At 37.2% G+C, this 21,062-nt stretch overlaps 1 protein-coding gene and 1 long non-coding RNA gene across 16 annotated transcripts in view; one reads left to right on the forward strand and one right to left on the reverse strand.

The window, feature by feature from the left end:
* Positions 1–4,711, forward strand: part of LOC310897223 — a 33,846-nt gene extending 29,135 nt beyond the window's left edge. The window contains exon 4 of the long non-coding RNA XR_014582139.1: positions 3,869–4,711. This is a non-coding gene — a long non-coding RNA (uncharacterized lncRNA). The remainder of the gene's footprint in view (positions 1–3,868) is intronic.
* The window catches only part of MYBPC1 (myosin binding protein C1), an 81,747-nt gene that overhangs the window by 29,823 nt on the left and 30,862 nt on the right, over positions 1–21,062 (reverse strand). For 6 of the 15 annotated variants that reach the window (XM_083830212.1, XM_083830201.1, XM_083830203.1 and 3 more), the window contains 11 exons: positions 19,059–19,094; positions 16,445–16,549; positions 14,884–15,032; positions 14,565–14,682; positions 13,259–13,310; positions 11,566–11,622; positions 7,769–7,935; positions 4,722–4,854; positions 2,880–3,004; positions 1,765–1,870; positions 1,285–1,451 (listed from right to left, as the gene is read on the reverse strand). In XM_083830212.1, the coding sequence (XP_083686338.1) occupies positions 1,285–1,451; positions 1,765–1,870; positions 2,880–3,004; positions 4,722–4,854; positions 7,769–7,935; positions 11,566–11,622; positions 13,259–13,310; positions 14,565–14,682; positions 14,884–15,032; positions 16,445–16,549; positions 19,059–19,094 (1,215 nt within the window). Of the gene's footprint in view, positions 1–1,284; positions 1,452–1,764; positions 1,871–2,879; positions 3,005–4,721; positions 4,855–7,768; positions 7,936–11,565; positions 11,623–13,258; positions 13,311–14,564; positions 14,683–14,883; positions 15,033–16,444; positions 16,550–19,058; positions 19,095–20,438; positions 20,475–21,062 lie in introns of all 15 variants that reach the window. The other 9 variants (XM_083830211.1, XM_083830207.1, XM_083830202.1 and 6 more) reach the window with 3 other exon arrangements.

A 21,062-nucleotide genomic window follows, 5' to 3' on the forward strand; every position in this document is an offset into this window, starting at 1 on the left:
GTGTCCCCATACCTATGCACCCGAAGGGATTACAGCTTACCTTTCCTGTGACTTAACTGCTCTCATAGCTCCCCCAGGTGAACACAAGACAATTTGGGGATATGCTAAAGTAGTTCATTACAAGTAGGAACTAATTTTGAGCCTATTTTGTCAGGCTGTTATCAAAGGCCACCCGGACAGTAAACTTACTTCATACACTACTGGTTCTTCTGTTTGCTAAACCACCTTAATTCATCCTGTGAATACCCACAGATATTACTAGCTTTTGTAAAACTTGAGACCAAGAACTTCCTCTTTCTTGAATAATAGATGCTGTAGACCAGAATGCAGGCTGAATACACAGTACCATGTGTATGCAGTAAATATCCCTGACTATAATCTGACACAAGAAACAGTGATGGGAAAGGCTACATTTCATAGAAAGACAGTTGGAAAATACTCAACAGAAGATGCATGAATCTATCACTGTGACAGGTATGGTGATGGAGTCCAATAGCCATAGTGGATAATTTTCAACTTGGTAGTAGAACAGCATTAGCTGGTTGTGCTTAGAATGTCATTTTGTATAAAAGAGTCAAAAGAAATATGTGTATTTCAAAACAGAGTGCATGCATATATGACAAGCTTACAGCATAGGACAAACTTACCACAACCATGAACTCAAACACTGTCTGGCTCATCTATGCCAGCAAGGACAAATCTAGTAGTGTACATACATCTACTTGCAAAGCTAGCAGTGATATTTTATAACAAATTCTAGTCTGCCTAAAACCAAAGTGGCAGAAGATTATAAGGATTCATAAAATTCTAAAATGTTTTAAAGAGATATACAAACAGTACCGAGGGAGCTACATAGCCATATTTTTGTGCCTATGAGTTTACTTCTGGTCCTGATGCATGTTAACAGTATGCCTAGTTGTAGAATTGTTTATTTTTTCCAACATACTTCCTTTTTTCTGGTTTTGACTCAAAAGACTTGGTTTGGATTTCCTGTGAAAACTTAAAAAGGATTCAAGAAAAGCAAGTACTTTCCTTGAAAGTTTCACTTTGTTGACCCATTATAATTTTGCGTGAATAGCTTTGTTTTCCATCTTAATGGAGTGACAGAAATTTTTCAAGTGTGGCTAAATCATTGCCTATTACTGCAAACTGGATATTTGCAGCTAAGAAATCGGTATGGAAGATAAGTCTCTCTTTAAACCCCCGGAGAAAGGCAAGTAAATTATTTCTGTAAGATAGCAAACTATGACAAAAAAATTCAAGAGTAAGATATATTATACTTACAATCAACAGAAAGCTTAGCTTCTGATTGGCCTCCTGTTGTCATTACTGAGTAAGTTGCACTGTCATTTTTTGCAGCTTCCTCTATGATTAAAGTGTGTTTTTTACCCTCAACCTTGATTCGATATCGAGATTTAGGTTCATTGGTAAGTTCTACGCCGTTCTTAAACCTAATAGGAAAGAAAGAGTAATTATTTTCCCAATAAAAATCCTGTGTGAATAAGATTCTCATAGACTGAAACTTCCAGAGAAGACTTTATAAGGCTCAAGACACAAGAAAATGTTAAACAAATTCATCCATGAATGTATAAGGATATTTCTTGCTGTTACTACATTTCTAAATAATGTTCTTCTGAGATTTTCTTAAGAAATTTCAGGCTTACTGATACAGAATACGTTATCCACAATTTTGCCTACAACTAAAATATTCTGTCCCCCACCTCTCTCTCAAGGAAAACAGTATCTGTTCAAATTGTGACTTACCATTTCACATTTGCATCATCCTCAGACACTTCACAGCTCAGTTCTACTCGTTCACCAACATAGGTATTGGTATCCTCCAGGCCTTTGGTCACCAAAATTGGAGGATCTTTGACAAGAGAAAATTACAGATTTACAATCTGAGAGAGAAAACTAATTTCAGGAGGTTTTCAAAATCATGGTATAGGAGATAATACAAATTCAAAGTTAAAATTACAAAGCCAGTATTGTAGCATTATTTTCTGCCTGAAATCAGAAAGGAGATTGCTCATTAAGATGCTAGTAAAAAATGTGCTAAATTAAAAACAAAATAAAATAAAAAAATCTGTTCAGATTAATAGCTGCCTTGCATCCCCTTTTATTGATAGCTTGTGCAAGCAAGTTGATATGAGAAGCTGAGATTCATCACTTGCCTGACACAGATCCCTCTCAGAAATCAATATTTTCATTAGATCCTGCAGCCTGTTATGCACAACTAGATGACCTGATGGCATAACATTGTGCCCTTACTGCTTTAGTCCCTTCTTCTTGTCAAAACTCAAGTTTGACAAGACAATAGAAACGTGCACATGGTTAGAAATAGAAATGTAGCACAATGGTTATCCTACTTTCACAGGGGCAATAGATCCATTATTTTAAATAGCTTTCTGATATATTTGATGATTTTTTCTTTCAATGTAAACTTTATTTTCCCAAGTTCAGGAATTCCCCAATTGTTTTCTAAGGGATATCTAACCAAAAGGACCCTTTTAACTCAATTTGTTTTCTGTGTGTGAGGGATGCCATAAATATTATCAGTTAGACTACCAATGTTATGGGAGCAAAAAGCATAAGCAAATGGCCACCTATTCATGGCTTTTGATAGTCTTCCATTAAATCTGGGCAGATGGAGATAAAACTAACTGCTAGAATGTCTGATTTGAGATTTTTCACTAAAGTACCAAACACAGGATGAAGAAAAAACAGTGAGGAATCACAAAAATAGGGAGCGATCGTAAAGGCTGCTAACACAAAAACAAGCATGCACTGAGCTAGATCCTCCCTGTTAATTTCTGTTGCAGTCAAAGAAGCCACACAAATTTACACCAGGTGAAATACGAGCCAGGTGGTGTAGTTACCTCTCACAAACAGTTCTGTGGAGCATTTCTCATCACCAGCTGTTACGTAATAGCGAGCATCATCTGTCATCGTACAGTTATTGATAAATAGAATTCGCTGGTTACCTTTGTGCTCAAAAATGTATCTATTTAAACAGGAATAAAACAAAAATACATTAGAAAAACTGCTGGACCCTTTTTGTTTTATGTAGAAATTCTTCTCGGATTATGAGAGGGGAAAACCCTGTTTTTTACATAGAACAGGAAAAGCAGTCCTGGAAAGCAATTTCCAAGTTTCAAAAGGAAGAATAAAGACAATCAAAGACCTTGTGGCAAAAAGAGCTATGAGGTAGAGTGATAACAATCAACTTCTGGCTTGCTCCAACATCCCAGGCTTGGATGATCAGAAAAAAGAAAAAAAAATCAAAATCAAAATTTACAGGCTCAGAGAGATGACAGAATAAAATGGAGTCTGAAACTCTAGATGAGTAAAGATGAAAATAACCAGTAACAGGAGACCATCTTCATTCCAACACTCTTAACATTTTTATGAAGCATAATAATAGCTAAGGTTAAGAAGTTAATATTATTGGTAGGCCAGATGGCACAAGAGATCAGTAATGGGATATGAGGTTTTGGTAATGGGATATGTAGCCTTTCACCTTCATGTCACCAGTTTAGATCTGCTCCAGGTTTGTAGTGACCAAAGCTCATTAGCATCTGACAGCTGCTTCAGCAGCCTGGAAGAAATGAACTGGAGCATTCAGTCCAGCTCCTTCTACTGGAGGGGTACATATATAGTTGACTGCAAAGCAGTTCCGAACTATTCATGGCAAAGAAAGGGGCTAAAGAAAATATACTCTCTTTATTCCACTTATTTGTCAGAAGAATATTAATCCACATCCTTCATTTACTTATCTAGCAATAGAATAAGGGAAACCTGCCATTCTCTGTAAGGGGGCTTTTGCTATTATTATCATTATTTTTAAAATTATTTTTATTTTTTACAGGGCCAGGAAGATTTGCTAGGACTTGGGACTGTTAAGCAACATTTGAGGAACATTACACTGTTGTGCATTACTGTTCTTAGCTGCACATGACTTCGGAATGGGATTTTCTACAGCAGTTTGTAAAAGCTAGTTTTGTGAACATTAGGGACAGGGCTCAAGTTCCAGTCTTTGTTCTACCTGTACTCATGTCTGCACCCAAAAAGCCACTTGTTGTATGTGAAGCCGGAGTATAAACCAATATATAGGTGATAGAGATGATGGAGAAGCTTAGGTATAGTAGACAAACTGCACGTGGCTGAAGTCACTTTGAGGTTGCTGACTTCACTGTGAGTGATAAACGGGTAGTGGAGGGTGACACACACCTCATTCCCCTTTCCTCCCTAACACAAATTATCTAATTAACAGATAGTGTTGCCTAGAGATAATTTTACAGGTGGCTTATGAGCCAGGTAGGCAAGTATGTAATATTAAATGTTGCTCCTCTTAGAAATGAATTACTATAGAAAGATTTTGACCTTCTTCTGATACAGAATTGCAGACGAGAAACTTATTTACTCACAAAGCTTCCTGACTTTTTAAAAACTACCAAGCAGAAAATGGATCTATGTTTTGTTGAGGATCTTTAATTCTCTTCTCTCAAGATAAAACAGAAGAATCTATGTTAACATTTAGCCTACAGTGAACATTTCTGGGCCACGAGCAGTATGGTATCATTTACATACTTTTTCAAGTATAATGAAATGCCAGAAATAAAATCTGTGCAAACCTTGGCAAAGAGAGATCTATACAACACATTTGTCAAGGAGGTACATATGTACCTATTTTATTGCTTATATACAATAAAACCACTTACTTTGTACTTGGTCGTATTTCTTGGCCATTTTTATACCACTTGAGCTCTACTGTTGGATCTGCTAGCTCCACCATGAACCTTACTTTGCCTCCTTTATCTACCTGGTATGCAGGATCAAGACCTTTGGCAAATGCTGTTGCGGAAGAGAAGTGTTATTATAAAAGAAGATCAGAAAACAAATGGGAATATGAATGCTGAAATTGCATTGCATAAGACTCATTAGAGCTATCAGAATATATACACACCATGTTATGCATCACTCTTAAATCTTGGGCTGGTCCAAACAAATCAGTTTATTTTCTAGAAACAGTATCAGCAAAAGTGTAGAGCTATGCAACTCTGATTACCCTTACGAAGTTAGTATCTATCTCTTCATGACTTTGCAGTATGACCCTGTTATGAACAGGATTGAGTAGACGTAGCTCTGACAGCTTGCTGAGAATCACTATTTTGGAGTAAAATTGTATACAGGTGGTGCAGTGGAATCATTTAGAATCTGTTAAACAGGACTTCTCTATCAGCACCGCCACTCAAGTTAACAGGGAATTTTAAGCTAAAATTTCTTTTGAGGTTCCCACTATCAGAATAAACACATTGAGTTGTCTAAAAGCCAAATTAATTTTCCTGATTCTTTTTGAAGGTTGTAAAGTGTAAATTGCAATTCCACTTGTGATAAATGTTCCAGCTGCCAAACATTTGCAAAAATATCTGAAACCAGTCAAAAGCTGTCCATCTGTGAATCCTAGTGGAGCTTTTCAAAGCAATTCTTTGAGATGTGCAAATGTAGGCCAAGTTGTTCTGGGCAAGGTAAGGCTAGAATTCAAACATTTCAAAACACTTTAGCATCAACATTTAGTTATTGCCAGCTACAAATATTAGACCCAGGGGAGTAGATGACCTATGGCTTGAAAATGAATGATGCCTCAAACGCATCACCAGCTGCTAAATAATCAACTTCTGATAAAGTTTATATTATGCATGTCTCAGGGGACTGAGGATATTGAAACAGCAGGAACAGAACTACTACATTTGAACAGGATTTTTTTTTTTTTTTTAGATCTTACTGAAGTGTAAGAGATTTCAATTTATAATAAAGGCAGCTTAAGGGGAAAAACACCCTACTATCGGCCTGTCATATAGACATTTTGCATACTATCTAAAGATGCTTCTGTAGGGAAAGCCCTGACTACAGAAAAATCCTAATATGGCTGGCAGCCTCATCCTACTCAACATGGATCTGGGGAGAGGGACCAGACAGACTGGTACCAGGTGCTGAGGGATGCTCTTTTCACATTACAACATTCCAGCACCTCCATGTGATGCATCTGGGTAGGGAGCAGTTCTTCCTGCCAGCTGCACAATTCCTGCATTAGCTTCCAGGCCTTTCCAGACTCGTAGGGGTTGGGGTAGGTGAGGAGTTTCCCTGTTCTTCAACCCCTTAGATATCTCCACTGGATTCAAAAACTGACACAGTGTCTCAGCCAAAAAACATCAACTCCATTTCTCCCAACAGTGGCTAGAATCAGATATGCCAGCAAATGAAGAGGTTATCCATAAAGGTTAATTTATAGTAGCATCACAAGTGTGATGATGTGAGGTAAAGGAGGAGGAGAAAGGGTGTATCAGGCAGCTGGATTACTGCAAAATATTTTAAATTAGCTTTTGTACTTGTTGAGAGAAAGTTTTGTTGTTCTTATCTAGATGAACTCTTTCAATCAGACTTTGTCTCAACAACACTTTTGGATGGGAAATCCCTACGAAGTATATGCCTAAAAAGATGTTGTCTTTTCATAACTTAAAATCTGTTATTCTTTCTTTTATACTGGATATCCTGTATCATTAGTTATGAGTTTGTAGACTAGAATGTTAAAAAATAAATTACTCTAAAAGCAACGAAATTTATGGATCTTTGAATATCCAGGTGGCTATAAACAATTGAATATTTCCGAAGAAGACTGAAGTAAGTACAACAGTTTGTTTTACTTCTAAGAATTTAAGACAAGTTGAAATAGGCATATCTATGTATCAAATATATTGATTCAGAATATCTAATATGGCCATAAAATTCAGTGCAGAACTAGAAATATCAAGCAAAGACAGTTTTGCATCATCTTTATACTCAGCACATTTTGGAGCAAGCCAAGTCTTGGTCCAGTCTCTGCCAGAAGTTATGGTTGCTTGAACACTGTTCTAACTTCACCTGTATGCTATTGATCCCAGTAACTATTTTACAGGGTGACAATCATCATGGGTTAATGAAATTTTGGCCAAGATTCCTTTCCTTTGGGAAGGTTCCTGCATTCATGTGGGGGTGGAGGATTTCATCTATGCAAAAAGGGAATCTTCCAGGAAACCAGTGGAGCAGCAGATGTATATTGCATCCAGTTCTGAAATGCTCACCCGAAACATGCAAATGACACACGACAAAATAGTATTATGGATAGCATGATGTATTTGTATGTGTATGTTTCTGTGTCTATACATATTGTTAAACATATACCTATACTTTATATACACATATGTATAAGCACATATCTATATTTATGTATGTACATATTGTACTGCACATATTATTCAGTACGGTAGCTGGAGAAAGATAGCCCTGAATGCGCTTACCCAGCAGAGGGTGAAGGGTTTTTAGTTCAGCTGGGATTTCAAAGAAATGTCAGATTAAGAGCAAAATGAAATTAAAAGAGCAAACAATGATGACTCCATTTTAGAGCAAAAGATATTAATGATAACACAAGGTCTAATTTCCATATTGTCTTACCACGTAAAAACCTCTTCACACAGCTGCAGACTTCATTCCAGTTAGGACTACTGTTTGGCCAAGAGGGAGGGGTGGTTTTGGTAAGCACTGAATGGGACAGGGTATTTACACTAGGAGTGGACCAAGTCCACCTCTGATTAACTCCTTGCAGTGTGTTGGACGGGGTTGGAATTGTAGCGTGCATGTGCCCTTGCATGGAAATGCAGTTAGGTTTGGCTCATAAGGTGAATGGTCATGTCTGACTACTGAACATAAAAATATTCTGCCTTATCCATACCTGCACTCTTCTTCACTTCCCTGCGCATGCGCTTCAGACGCTTTAACATGCCTCTCAGGTCAGTGATACCATACTGAAAAGCAATCTTCTCATATTCACTGGGATTAGCGTTCTTCAGGAGCTCCCACACATCTACCTCAGGTTCTTCTTCTTGCTGTTTAACCTCCCTAACAGTAGCAAAATAAAATTATGGGAGAAGAGTTAGCGAGGCCTTATCATACCAGGAAAAGGGTGGAACTGAATCCATGGTGAGGTTAGAAATGTTTTGATGAAAATTTGAAGGTCACCATCTTTTATTTTTTTTTTCATTTTGACATCAAGTCTTCCATACACCTGTAAGTAAGTGAATTCAAGCCCTAGGTCCACTCAGTACGAGTGGATTAGTTCAGAATGACGCTCACAACTTAGTTTACGTTCTCCATGGCAGAATTTGGGTGTATGTTTTACTTTGTCCTTTTTTGATGTAATCAGCTATTAGAAATGTTATATTTCTTCATTATAAAACGGAACAGTTGGAAAATGTAGTACTATAACAGAATATGTGCTAATCCTGTTTAAATCACTGGAATCAGGGGAAATTTATGATGGCACCACTGAGATCTAAGTCTAATCCTTACATTTCATAATTATACAAAAGTGCTTTCAAACTCAGTCACTGTAACTGTCGCAGGTGGTGACCTATGAAATGACATATTGAAATCTAAGGGAATCTGGGTCTGTTTATAGTTACACCAGTGCTTCTCAGAATCACTTGAAATTTGGCATATGGATAGGAACTAGAGATTCCCACACCAGCTTGGAGTTGCAAGATGGATCTGATGGCTTCCATGTTTATCTCAGTCTTAAGAATGGGAAATGTTTTTAGAGGCCTGTGCTTTACGATTCAATAGCATATTTACTATCTTCAACTCCAAGCTAAGAAAAACAACAGAGAAAAGTAACACTGGCAACCATTAGATGAGAGAAAATGGAAGCATCCTAAACAAAATGGCAATTTTTGAGAATGAGAGCTTAGCTCAAATTGAACTGCTATAACAAACCAGGAAATGAAGAAGAAATGTAGACCTTTTTTTCCTGTGAGTTCATTAGACTCAGACCAGGATCATTCTGCCTTGATCAAGCCAGTCTAATGAAATCAGTTCTTTTGAGAACAGAATGAGAAAATAAACATTTGAGAAACAAAAAAAGACTGAGCTTTGCAGTGACACACTGTTAGAATTGAGTGTGATCAAGTCAGAGAATTTTGTTTAACAAGAATACAAAAAAAGCACTGGGGATCCCCGCATGGTTGGATGAGTAACTATGGGAAACCACTTTTCTGTTTAATCCATGAGATTTATTAATTTTCCTAATATGCCAGTATTATTTTAAAAAGGAATAAAAGCCTTCTTTCTGAGGAGTCTTTGAAATACAATGTTAGATTAGAATAATTCTTAGAAAATCTCTGGTATCCAACTTTATATTTTGTTCTTTTTACTTTTTTCTATGCTCAGGATTTCTGGAGAGTGACTATGTACTGCGAACGCTGGCATTTTGGTGAGATTCCTGCTGCATGGCGGCAAGTCAAGATCAGCTTGCAAACATATGTAAAAGCTGACACACTCAACTGGGGTGGCATTCTCCTCTCCCAGGGCTGGCTGCTTGCCATGCAACTCCTGTTGGTGCTAAGAGGAATTGTGCTCTGTGGGTATTGTGACAATGTACCCCTTTAGATCAGGCAGTAGTTGAGAATGAGGATCAGTTAGAGTATCCTGATTTTCAACCAGTTGAAGTAATTTGTTCCAGGCTCTTTATTTTTATTTTTTTCCCTCTTAAGTAATGGGAGAACAAATTTTGTCACAGAGCAAACCAACTTTGTTCTGAGACCATAATAGTTTCTGCTGTGGGTAGTGGGCAAACAATGCTACACATTTTCTAAGCAGATTGGTCTCTCCACAAAATCGCTTTTAGACCTTTTCCCTGAAAATGTGCATTTTGCTGAAAGATATACTTATTAAAAATGCACCTAAATGTTTGAGTGTTTTTGAGATTTTGTGCCTTTTGGAATTTCATGCTGTTACTGATTCATTGCATTGATGAAGCATAACCAGTCACAGACTTGCTTACTGAGATAAAAACTGGTTTGTCTTCCTGCAAGGCCAGCATGAAATTAGAAAGCAGGCAGTATGTAGAGTCTGTGCATTTAGGTTTTTGTTTGTTTGTTTTTAAATGAACAAACGTGTTTTCACTATTATACATGACAGGTGAAAAGTTCTAGCTCTCTTCTTGGTAGTATGACCATACAAATGAGAAGGAGTGGACCTGCAACGCTGCCTTTTGAAACGCTGAAATGAAAACATTTATTTTTATAATTGAAATGGCTACTAATATCCACACTGTGGATTAAGCAGCCGCCTTACCATTTAATTAAGCTCATAAGTATGAGGTTGCATTTCAGTGCTTGAAGCAAGGAGGTGAGACACTGCTTTCACCACAATTAAATGGTGTTTATAAAGTAAAAGTTTGCTTTGCCCATTAACCACATGATATTTATACTACATTTATATGGCTATACAGTATTTATCTTATAAAACATGTGAGTTACTTTTTAGTGAAATGATAACAAGTATTTTTCACATTTCTCTTTCCACGAAAACACCAAGACCTCTTACATGCACCTCACATTGTTAGTAAAACACCCCCCAGGCAGTTATGAGAACTCTTACGGTAAGTTGTATTAGCATGATAAAAAGTCAAACTGAAGATCCTAATAAGGGATGAGAAGATTAAAAAAACCAAAGACCTGGTATATTTGAATTGGTTCACGTAATTCTTTCGCTTCCTACATTTATCTTCAGCCTTCCTGTTTTCACTTCAGTCTTGCTTTAGTTGCCAAAATACTCTTCTCCCCATCATAGTCCATGATCCTATTGTGAACTTTTAAATGTAATTAATACCGTATATTGGGTTTTTCTCTTTCAGAGTAAGTGGTAGATAAAATAAAGAATGTGGTTCGTTTCCCAGATCTCTGTGGTCAGTTACCATTGATTTCCATGGCATATACATTTTTTTTTTTTTGATAAATTAAAAAAACAAACAAAGAGGAGCTGACTAACTGGTGCAGATGAAGGTTGGGTAAGGTCAATTCTTCCTTTCCTGGAAGTTTCTTAATCTGTTAAAAGACTAACCTGGGTTTAAAGTCTGAAATAGCTAACAGCATAGCTACTATATCACCAGATTTTCAAGGTGAACCAGAGACACAGGCCCAGGTTTTTCTCCATCACAGTATTTAAGGTGAATAAACCACCATTGAATATTAGTGTGTACTTGTTGAAACAGAAAGCTACAAAGAATACCAGTCTCTATGATTTGAAAGCATAATATGATTTTTTGTATTGCAATGCTTATGAAATCAAATTAAGATGTGCCCAAAGAGGTAAATTCAACCCTTGCAGCTCTTTGCTTTTGCAACAGACCCAATTTTCTGAACTGCTCATCCCTGCGTAGGAAATTCTCCCCCTCAAGCCTCCATGCAAACACAAAAGAAATAGCAAGTAGACTAAATGTTATTGATCTCTTTAGGTTGTGGCTTACTTTTTTCCCAGTACACTCAAGTCTGAGTTTTCTTTACAGCACACTTAAAGGTACAATTAACTGAATATTTGCATATTATACTATGAGAATGATAGTTAGAAACACTGAAAAAATGAAAGGTCAGAAAAGTCTTAAAAAGTTATTAATGCTACACCTGACTCTTTCTGTGTGCGAACCTAATGGTTTGCAATCCACACCTGCTCACTGCATCACTTGGTTCTCACCTACGTTTCAGGAGACCACTAAAGTCAAGTTCTCCTGCATCGTCTTGTCCATCACCGCTGTTATTAATAGAAAAAGATCAAATCTTTGTTTAATACACAAAAACTTAGACAACACACATTGCAAACTCTCTGCACATCTCTCATACTCAACACTGTCCAGACACACAGCTAATGGTATAAAATCAACACAAACTTGTATTCTTTTTCACACAAGTTATGTTACTTTAGACACTTGTGAAAAATAACACAAAGGTTTGTATTGCTTGTTATTATACTTTGATGACAAATTTTTGTAACTGCATACATAAATTTGCCAAGATTTGTGTTAGATTTCAGTAACACAAATGAACGTGAGCTAGTCAACACAACGAGCTTTGTTTTTCATTTACATCGTGTATCTGTATAAAAACAAAGGGCTTGTGCTGATCTTTTGCTATGAATGTAAAACAAAGATTTGTATTGCTGCGTGGTGCTTTTAACAATGTATGTCTGTGTCAAATACCATTTGACATTATACTTAAGACTTAACTTTCTAAATGAAGGGAGAAAGTTAAAAACAGTACATTGTATATTTTTACAGATGAAATCATATTATTATGAAGGTGCATATTTTTCTTTAATGTAACCTGAAGCAGTAAAACCTTATTATACAAATGAATATAAACAAAATAATGCCCTTAATGTTTGCAAACAGGAAAATCCTGTGAATGGTAAGTCAAACAATGCCAGTATTTTATCCATGATTTTGCATGCTAGGTATTCCTTAGAAAAACAGACAATATTCAGAGATATCCTCATCTGATTGGGCAGTAATTATTGCAGTTAAAAATTATTGCACTTTAAAAAAATTATTGCACTTTAAAAAAGATGTGCTGAAGAGAGGTGTGCACCTTTAACGTAACATCTTTTGTCTTTACTCTTTAAATCAAATCTCTCTAAATAAAAGCAGTTACTTCTTAGTCACAACTTTGCTTATACGTGTAAATTAATAAACTGCATTCATTTTCTATCTATAAAACATCTTCAGTCTGAATACTTCTGTCCTTGTATGACAATTTTCACAATAAAATATAAAGATGATTTTATTTGTTGTTTTATAACAAAGGTAACTAAGAAGGAAATAAAACTTCAGACACAATACCTTACAGCCTGTGCATATATTATTTTTTTATATTTTCTGCATATTTCATGTATATTTATATATTTATATTTATATATATTATTTCTAGTTTTTCTCTAAAGATGGCCTTATGACTTTTTTACTGTAGGATAAGATAAGGCCAGCTCCTGTCTTCTTGAAATCAGTGTCCTTTTCGTCTCTGCTTTTGATCAGTATAGGATTGGGACCAGGGTCTTTCATGTCATAGCTGACAATTTTCAGGAATGTGGTGAAATATTTTAGTGAATGAAAATATGTTTTTAAAAACCTCTGAAGAATCAGATATTGAATTGCCTTAAATATTGCACCTTCCCTTAAAGCAATGGCATTGTAGTTTTACAGAAGAGTACTGTCTGTGTTGTAGCTATTTCATTCTTAACCACTAACAAATACCTTAAGCTCCATTTTTTAAATTTTTATTTCCAAAACCAGTGCGAAGTTACTTGATACAACTGCCTGCCAAGATTGATGCAAGTTCTGTACACGCTACCAGCATCCATTACTGAGGAGTTTCATGGGATCAGCGGTTGTTACCTTCTTTTGAAAGCAGATCTGATGTCAATGGATGGAGCAGCTTGAGAAGATTCTGTGAAGTAACAGTAATACAGGAATTAATAATGTAATTTGAAATTGATGTAGTTTATGTAATCAATGCGATTTGGCATGTGAAATTTGTTCTGTTTCCAGCTAAATGATCACAGTTTGTGTACCTTTGACATAAGTTCTGATAGATGTGAAGCTGCTCAGTGATAAGCCAAGTTTACTTAATGAATTTCCCTGACCTACTTCTTGCAGTTCTGCATAGGAGATCCGTCTCAGCGGTGTTTCTCTCACAACCCCTTCCTGCCTGTACACAGGCTTTGGCCTTTTTCTTCCCATTCCCTACCCTTTCTCTCCCACTTGCATCTCTCACTTTCTCAATATGCCGAGCCTCAGAGGAAAAGGGCAGTCTTCTATATGGCTACAGGCCCATGCTGACTCTTGGCTTTGTGTGAATTACTCCTCTGTGCCAGTCTTAATCGGATTAAGAGGTTCTGATCCACAGCAAGTGCTTGGATGCAGCCACACGGGCTCCTGGCTAGCAGACCTCTGAGTACACAGGCCTTCCTGTGCCCCTTGGGCTGTCAGTCAGCCATTAAACATCCCCTTCACTGTGGCCTACTTGCCCTGACTGGTGAAAAAACAACCCAGTCTGGGCCGTTTCGTGGGCGTGTTTTACTCAGGTGAACAACTATTTGGTTTGCTGGCTGCTGTCCCTGGAATTTCGGAGGACAATCTGTCTTTCTCAGGCTGATCGTGCAGGTATGCGTGCAGTGTTGTGCTGGCAGAAGTGCTCTCAAAGGAAAAGATAAGACTGCGGGTTAATGTTTGCCAGTCAGACCTATTAGAATGCAGAAACAGGCAAAGATATAAATCTCCAGTGCTCTTCTTGTTGGGCTATTCATTGTTTTCACGTGGTGTAGAAGAAATCTGGCTTTCTGAGGTATGATCACACCATGCCTGAGCAGGGTGCGAGCACTGGAGAGCGGTGCCCTCTACACCTCCCACTCCTCAGAGGCTGCCAGACAAAACCTCACTCTCTGAATAGCCCTAGGCCTGGTTCTCTGTCTTGTGTGTTGCAACCTGATTTGAATTCAATGGGAGTTTAATCTGCCAGCTTTTCTAATTTTTGGATCAAGCCTAAATGTCCCGCAGAGTATTTATCCCAATGTTTATATAAGAAATCACAGATGCTTAATTCTCTGCCATCTATGATAAGGTTCTGAACAAAATGATGTGGTATTTCAGGTAAATATACATATATATTTATAAAGCTTTACAGATGCAAGTGGAATCTTACCAGTGACTTCAAGGTCAAAAGAGCAACTGTCAAACTTGTCCTTGTAAGATACTTCACAGCGATAGTTCCCTGCGTAGTTTTCCTTAGCTTGAATGATATGCATCTCAAATGTGTGAATCTAAAAATCAAACATAATTGTTTATTAATATAGGGGATACACTTGCATAAAGCAGAAGTTAAAAGTTTTGTTTTCCAGACCTAAACCAGTATGGTGAGGCCAGGGTTAGAATCCGCTTCTCTTGAAATTCTGCCTATTGTCTAAAACTGATCTTTAAGCTCTCTGGAGCTTTGTCCCTGTGAAAAGGAAAAACAGGCACACCTTAGTATGACGCTCAAATGACTCCTTCAGCTGTAGGTGCTTCCCCGCTTTGCTGGCCAGGTCCATCCATTTTCCTTTAAACCACTTAACATTTGGCTTTCGGAGAAGATCTTTGGCTTCTACTTTGGCTATAAATGTAATATTCCCACCTTTCAAAAAAAAAAAAAAGACAATAATTAAGGACCACGATAGCTCAGTCACAGTTGTACAAGTTTCATTTACAACGGCTCCTTCCAGTCTCCATGTGTTAGCACTACCATGACAGTAAGAATCAGAGGGGGTGACAGAGGCTATGAGAATATACACTGCAGAGTGTTACAAAGATTAATTATTTGGGGTCTGGAAGCCTTCTACCTGTGACAATGTGGAGCTTGAGCCAAACTAAGAAGCAGGAAAAATTAGCTGAGGCAAAACTCCATGTTGTCATGGGCGAATTGTTCCCAATACTTGCATTTCCTTGCTTAAAATAAACATGCACGTTCCTAGGCTGCTAGGCAGTTGTAACATAAATAAACTCCAGTCTGGAAAAGAAAGTCTGGAGCTCTTCATCTATTTCTATCATTAATTCTGGAAGGTGAAAAGGGAAGGAAAAGATTCTTCTGTAAACAGTAATTTGGGAATTTCCATCCTAACATTCAGGGGTTCCAGAGAAGAATACAGCTAATTCTTTATATTTATTTTCCAAATAAATCTGCTCAAAATTCTCTTTTTCTTCTCAGAAACCGAGAAAAATAGTAGGAGTGTGTAAGAAAAACCCATCTGCCTACCTACTAGTGTATCTCTGTACATAACAGACATTTTAAGTAACCTGTACTGAACTTGGCACCACTGCTGCTATGCTGCTACACTGCTTACATTGACATGTTAGTATGGCTCAGAAGTGCAGTTTGAACCTCCTTGCTCTCCCCATTTACTGTGGTCTGGCTTACTTCACAGAAGGGTCGCGGACTGCTTGCAGTGAATTCCTCTGGGATGAAATTAAAACCAAAGACGTGCTCTGAGAGTGTACTTCCTGTGCTCCAACTGCTAGAAGGTATTTAGACCAGTAGACTAGAGATAATCCAGAGCAAATCCCCCAGAATGGTTATATTAGGGGCGACAGTTCCACTCGGCCAGCCTCCTTACAAATTTGCTCCTATTAATCAGCTCAATCTACTTGCTGATTTACATGCAGCTGCAGTGCATAAAAGTTGACCTGTGGATCTTTAGGCTACTCCGCAGGCCTCTGTGTAGATGAGATCTTCCTGACGTATCAATAACGTTCCACCCAACAGCATCATAGTAATCAGCTCTCTTCTCCAGAAACTGTAACTCCTAGCCATTGTGCCCAGTAAATTATTTAAGTTAGTTTTGAATTCTATTTATTTATTTATTTATTTTTGCTTCTCTTTTTAAATTCTGTTTTGCCTTCAAAGAGTGGACTTCACATTCAACTAAAATCAGTGGAAGTATTTGTAGCTGGGGCAGAAACTTGAATGCTGTATGAAATGCACATACTTCTTTTCAGTCTCTGTCTCTGTCTCTCAGGAAGTGGCTTTTAATTTTGTTTCCAAGCACTTACCAACACTCACTGAACCACTCTGAGGTTTTTCGACGAATAAGGTGGATCTCTGGGAGTCATCACGTTTTTCTGTCTCCTCTGGAGCTCCATCTCCAATTGACCATACTGAGATGCAAGGAGAGAGGGAAATATCAATTATCTGAGCATGTTTTACTCCCTCCATAATACACTTACCTGAACTCACTAAACTGTCTAACCCTATTACCTCTTTCTTCAGATGTCCTGAAAAATATATAAGTTTTTGTTCACACTGACATCCATGGATTGGCTGTCACATTGTGTACAGTTCCTGAAAGAATGCTACCTCTGTGGTGACAGAAAATGAAACTCGTACGGAAGAAGAGAGAGCAACCTGATCAGCCAGGGCGGGTACTGGGCAACTTGAATGGCACCAGCATTCAACCATGAGTGCTTTACAGAGGCAATACACAAAGGTCAGCTTTTTGTTTTTCAGAAGGGAAACCAGAGATGGAGGTTCTGAAAACACAAACAGCTATAACCACACACAAAACACAGATGATGCATCGTTTCTGTGAGTGTCTCCCAAACGCAAACTCAGTTGATTGTACAAGCTAGTTTGTCCTTTTTGCTTCCAAAATAGGCCACTGATGAAGCTTAATTTTGAGCTTTGTTCTCTTCTACCATGATAGAAACAAAGAGTTTGGGAATTGATCATTACAGAGAAATAGTTCATCAGATGCAAATGATTCCATCACATGTTCAGGCACAGCATCTTCTCTTCTAGAAACAGATTTTGGAACTGAAAAGGAGCAATGGTAGTGAGAGAAGAAGCAAGTGAGCAACGTTCCCAAGGCAGAAAACTGTGCCAGCACAGCTGTGTGTTCCTGGTGTTTCTGCTTATCTGAATATCCAGGGCTTTGTGTTGTGCGGTTATTTCTTGCATGCAAAAGCATGCTTAAAGCTAATTCCTAACAGAAAAGGCAGGGAGAGCAAGATAGTGACTGTCTCTACCAAGAGAGGGTACCTGTCTACCGAAAGGCAAAGTACGTCTCATTCCAAGAAAGAACTTGTCACATCTCTTTTCTTTTGAGGAGCTCTGGTCAGTTCATAGGTAAAAATGAGTAAAGCCAGTGCTACCCTGGCAGTACTGAAGAGCAGGGCAAATGTGGAAATGTTCAGCTATACCAAACAAAGCAGGCCACGTCTTTCAAACCAGAGCTGCATCTCTTGCTCCCAAGGGACTTCTAGTTTTTTCTGAATCAAAGATAGCTTTCTGTAGTTTATCCAATGCTCTTTTGATTTTGGTTTTGTAACTACTACAAATGATGAGCCAATTGAACAACTTTTTTCATCTTCTCAAGCCATGTTCTGAAATTTAAAGATCCTTTCCCTGCTCAGTATTTTCTGTTGAAACTAGTTTGCTAGAAGTCAAAATTGTCCTTCTATCTCATAGAGATTAATACTATGGGAACCTTTTCAACTCATGAAAATTGCTATTGCAATAGACAACCATAGAAAATGCATCTAAACTGTTTTTATTATCCTGAAGTCTATTAGAAATTTCAAAAAGACATCAAAATGCTAGATAGCTCTGCTGTAACATCTTTGCCTTTAATTCTTTCAATGAATTATGTATGGTGTGCCTAATACCTCTGTATATTTCTGCTTGTACAATATTTTTCACATGTAAAGACATACATGTATATACACACGTATATACACATATATGAAGACATATGCAGACATACATGCACACAAATATATATAGATACATATCTATATATACTCTATATACTCTAGATATTTAGATTATGCTGATATAGTATACTAGTATATGGAAACACTTAAGAACAAGTGAGAGTTACTGATATGAACAGAAGGATCTAACAGTGCTTGGAACAGGAACTTGTCACGTGCAGTAATGAACCTGAGACACCACAGGGTGAAATGGAAAAAAGGATATTAATAAATGGAAGAAACTTACATAGACTCATTAATTCAGTACCACATAAAATAATGCATACATATTATCATCACCTCTGGACATTAGCTTTTTCCTGTTTATTAAACAAACAGAACAAAACGTGGGTTTGACGTTGCCTCGTGGGCCTGGCATAGGCTGCTATGCCGGGTCAATAACCATGGTTGAAGTACCTGCTGCTCATTTTGTTCCAGAGGCTGCAAATCCTGAAACCACAAAACTGGGTGTAGTATGCGTTACCTGGCAGAGTAGGAAGAAAGAGGTTATGACTTTGCTAAGTTCTCCCCACCATCCTTTGAGCTGTGAGAAGAAGCCATTCTCCTACAAGTCTCCTGGGGACTGTGTATGGGATTCAGGTATGCCACTGCCACCCTGTAGGCTGAGGAAGGGAATAGTTGCATATCTATCTATATGGAAATATATATAGATAGATAGGTATGTATGTATGTGTAAAGACTGATACATGTCCTGTCTGGTGCATCAAAGCCTTCTCTCTCTCGGTTTAGCTGCTAGAAACCTATTTAAGAATCTGATATTTAAAAGCATTTGAAAAGTTAATGTGTATAAACAGTGGAATTAAAATTAAGCACTATCTTTAATAAATAACTCATTAATAATGATTTTATCATGTAAAATTTGGAGTGTTTCAACATGTTGTTCAGGAGTTCTCACCTGAATCTTTTCTTTCCGCTGGCTTAGACATCCCATCTGAAAGGGAAGAGCAATTTAGGTGACACCAGCTCAGAGATCACAGTTTAACTGACCTCAGGTCATTGGGATTTTAAGAACATTGATTCTTCATGCAAGAAGATTAGAATAAAAAATTAGGACTGTACCCATGAGGCTGAACACCAGAAAAAGGAAGTGGACAGCTTAGAAAAAAAAAAATTCAGAAATCTTTTCCCCTTTTCTCTAGAAAACCTAAATTCAGTTCAATTCCCATTCAAGATTTTATTTTTAGTAGTTCATTTTTAGAAGGTTTCAATGAAGCTGATACTTTCCTCATGATTAGGGTGGTTTTAGATAAGAGATTGTTTTATATTCTTCAATATTTTTCTGAGGGAACAGTACTCTGAATTGTTTAAATAGTCTATTTATTTATTATGTTTAAAAAATTATTAATAATTGAAATTAAATGTTAGGGTTTTGTGATTTAAAACATTATTTATATTTTTAGCTCTTACCAGTGAGCTCTGACAGTGTAAATCAATGTACTGCTACTGACTTTCCAGATAGCATTCAGGCCATGGTTAATAATACAAAGTCTTTTGGAATGGACAAAGAAAATGTGATCATTTAAGGCAGTGAAGATGATTCAAAGTATTTTTAGTTAAAAGTTTTAACTGGCTTTTTTATTATTTTTTTTAAGAAAGATCAAAAGTTTTTCATTTGACACACTGCAAAGCCTTTTTAGTGTCCAAAATCTGTGTTTCATTCACAGTCTAATCTCTTTAAAAAACGTTGTTTTTCTTTAAGCAAAAAATGGTGAAGTGTTGCCCATGTCACATCTACCATGAATGACCCCTGTACTGATGCTTTTCATCTGCCAACTACCCAAGGCATTTTATCTGCCAGCTTGGCAGTGATGGCTTGGAGTGGTAAATTAAAACTACCCATTTTGTAGGTAAGGCATACAGCCTAAGGAGCAGTGTTAGACAATTCTGTGGATAAATTTATTTTGAAATTATAAGGCAACTATTTTATTTGTAATTCTGGAATTTGGTCTCAAGATTAACCTAGAAATGCATTCTGTATTTGTCAATAGTAACAGACAAGGGGAATTGCCTTCAGAGATGTTTACTGATTTTTACCTTCCAATGGCAAAAGTTCTAACAAAAACCTCAAGACAGGACCAGAAAGAAACTTGTCTGGTATGAAGGTCCTGTACTTCAGAACATGGATTACTTTAATTTTGGGTACCGCAAAAATCTTATTCTCTAATGAGTATGTTTTGAGTTCAGTCCAAAAGTTTGGACTCTTTCTTCATTAATAGTCATGAGAAAAATCCATACATACATACACACACAAAGCACTATCACAGTCAATCCTAACCTGCTGGTGGTGTACTAACTGAAGTGTCATCTTCATCTGTGAAAAGAAATACAAATGAAAAAAAACTGCGTAAAGAAACTCAAAGCACAGGCGATCATCTGCTTTAAAACAACTATGTGAAAATGTAAAACCTGCAAAAGAAAGGGAAAAATCATAATAGTCAGGAGCACTCACAATGGAAACTTCAAACTGATGAAGAAAGCTTTGCGTAATTCAGTAGCTGAAATGGTAAACCTTGATGTTTCAAGCAAGTAAAAGAAAAATGAGATGTGAACAGTGATCCATTATTAAATCATGAGTTTATATGGAAGCTGCTGAGTGGTTCTGTTTGTTAGAGATGTAATCCACAGTAAATACATAAAAAGCCACAATGAAATCAAGGTCAATCACATATCTGACCTTCTGAGGAAGATGCCATTTCTCTGATGTCCGTGTCTGCAATTAAAATGTGCACCATATATGCATTCAGCAACATTTAAGTCAAGATATGCAACAGTTAAAAATAGTCCCCTGTATTTATACTTAATAATTTCTTTATTGGAATACTAATATAAAATGCAAGGAATAAACAACTTGTTCCCCCCCCCCCCCCGCATGTTATAAGATAATGCCTTAAAATAGAGA

This window comes from Anser anser (genome assembly GCF_964211835.1).
Source record: "Anser anser genome assembly, chromosome: 1".
Lineage (NCBI taxonomy): Eukaryota > Metazoa > Chordata > Aves > Anseriformes > Anatidae > Anser > Anser anser.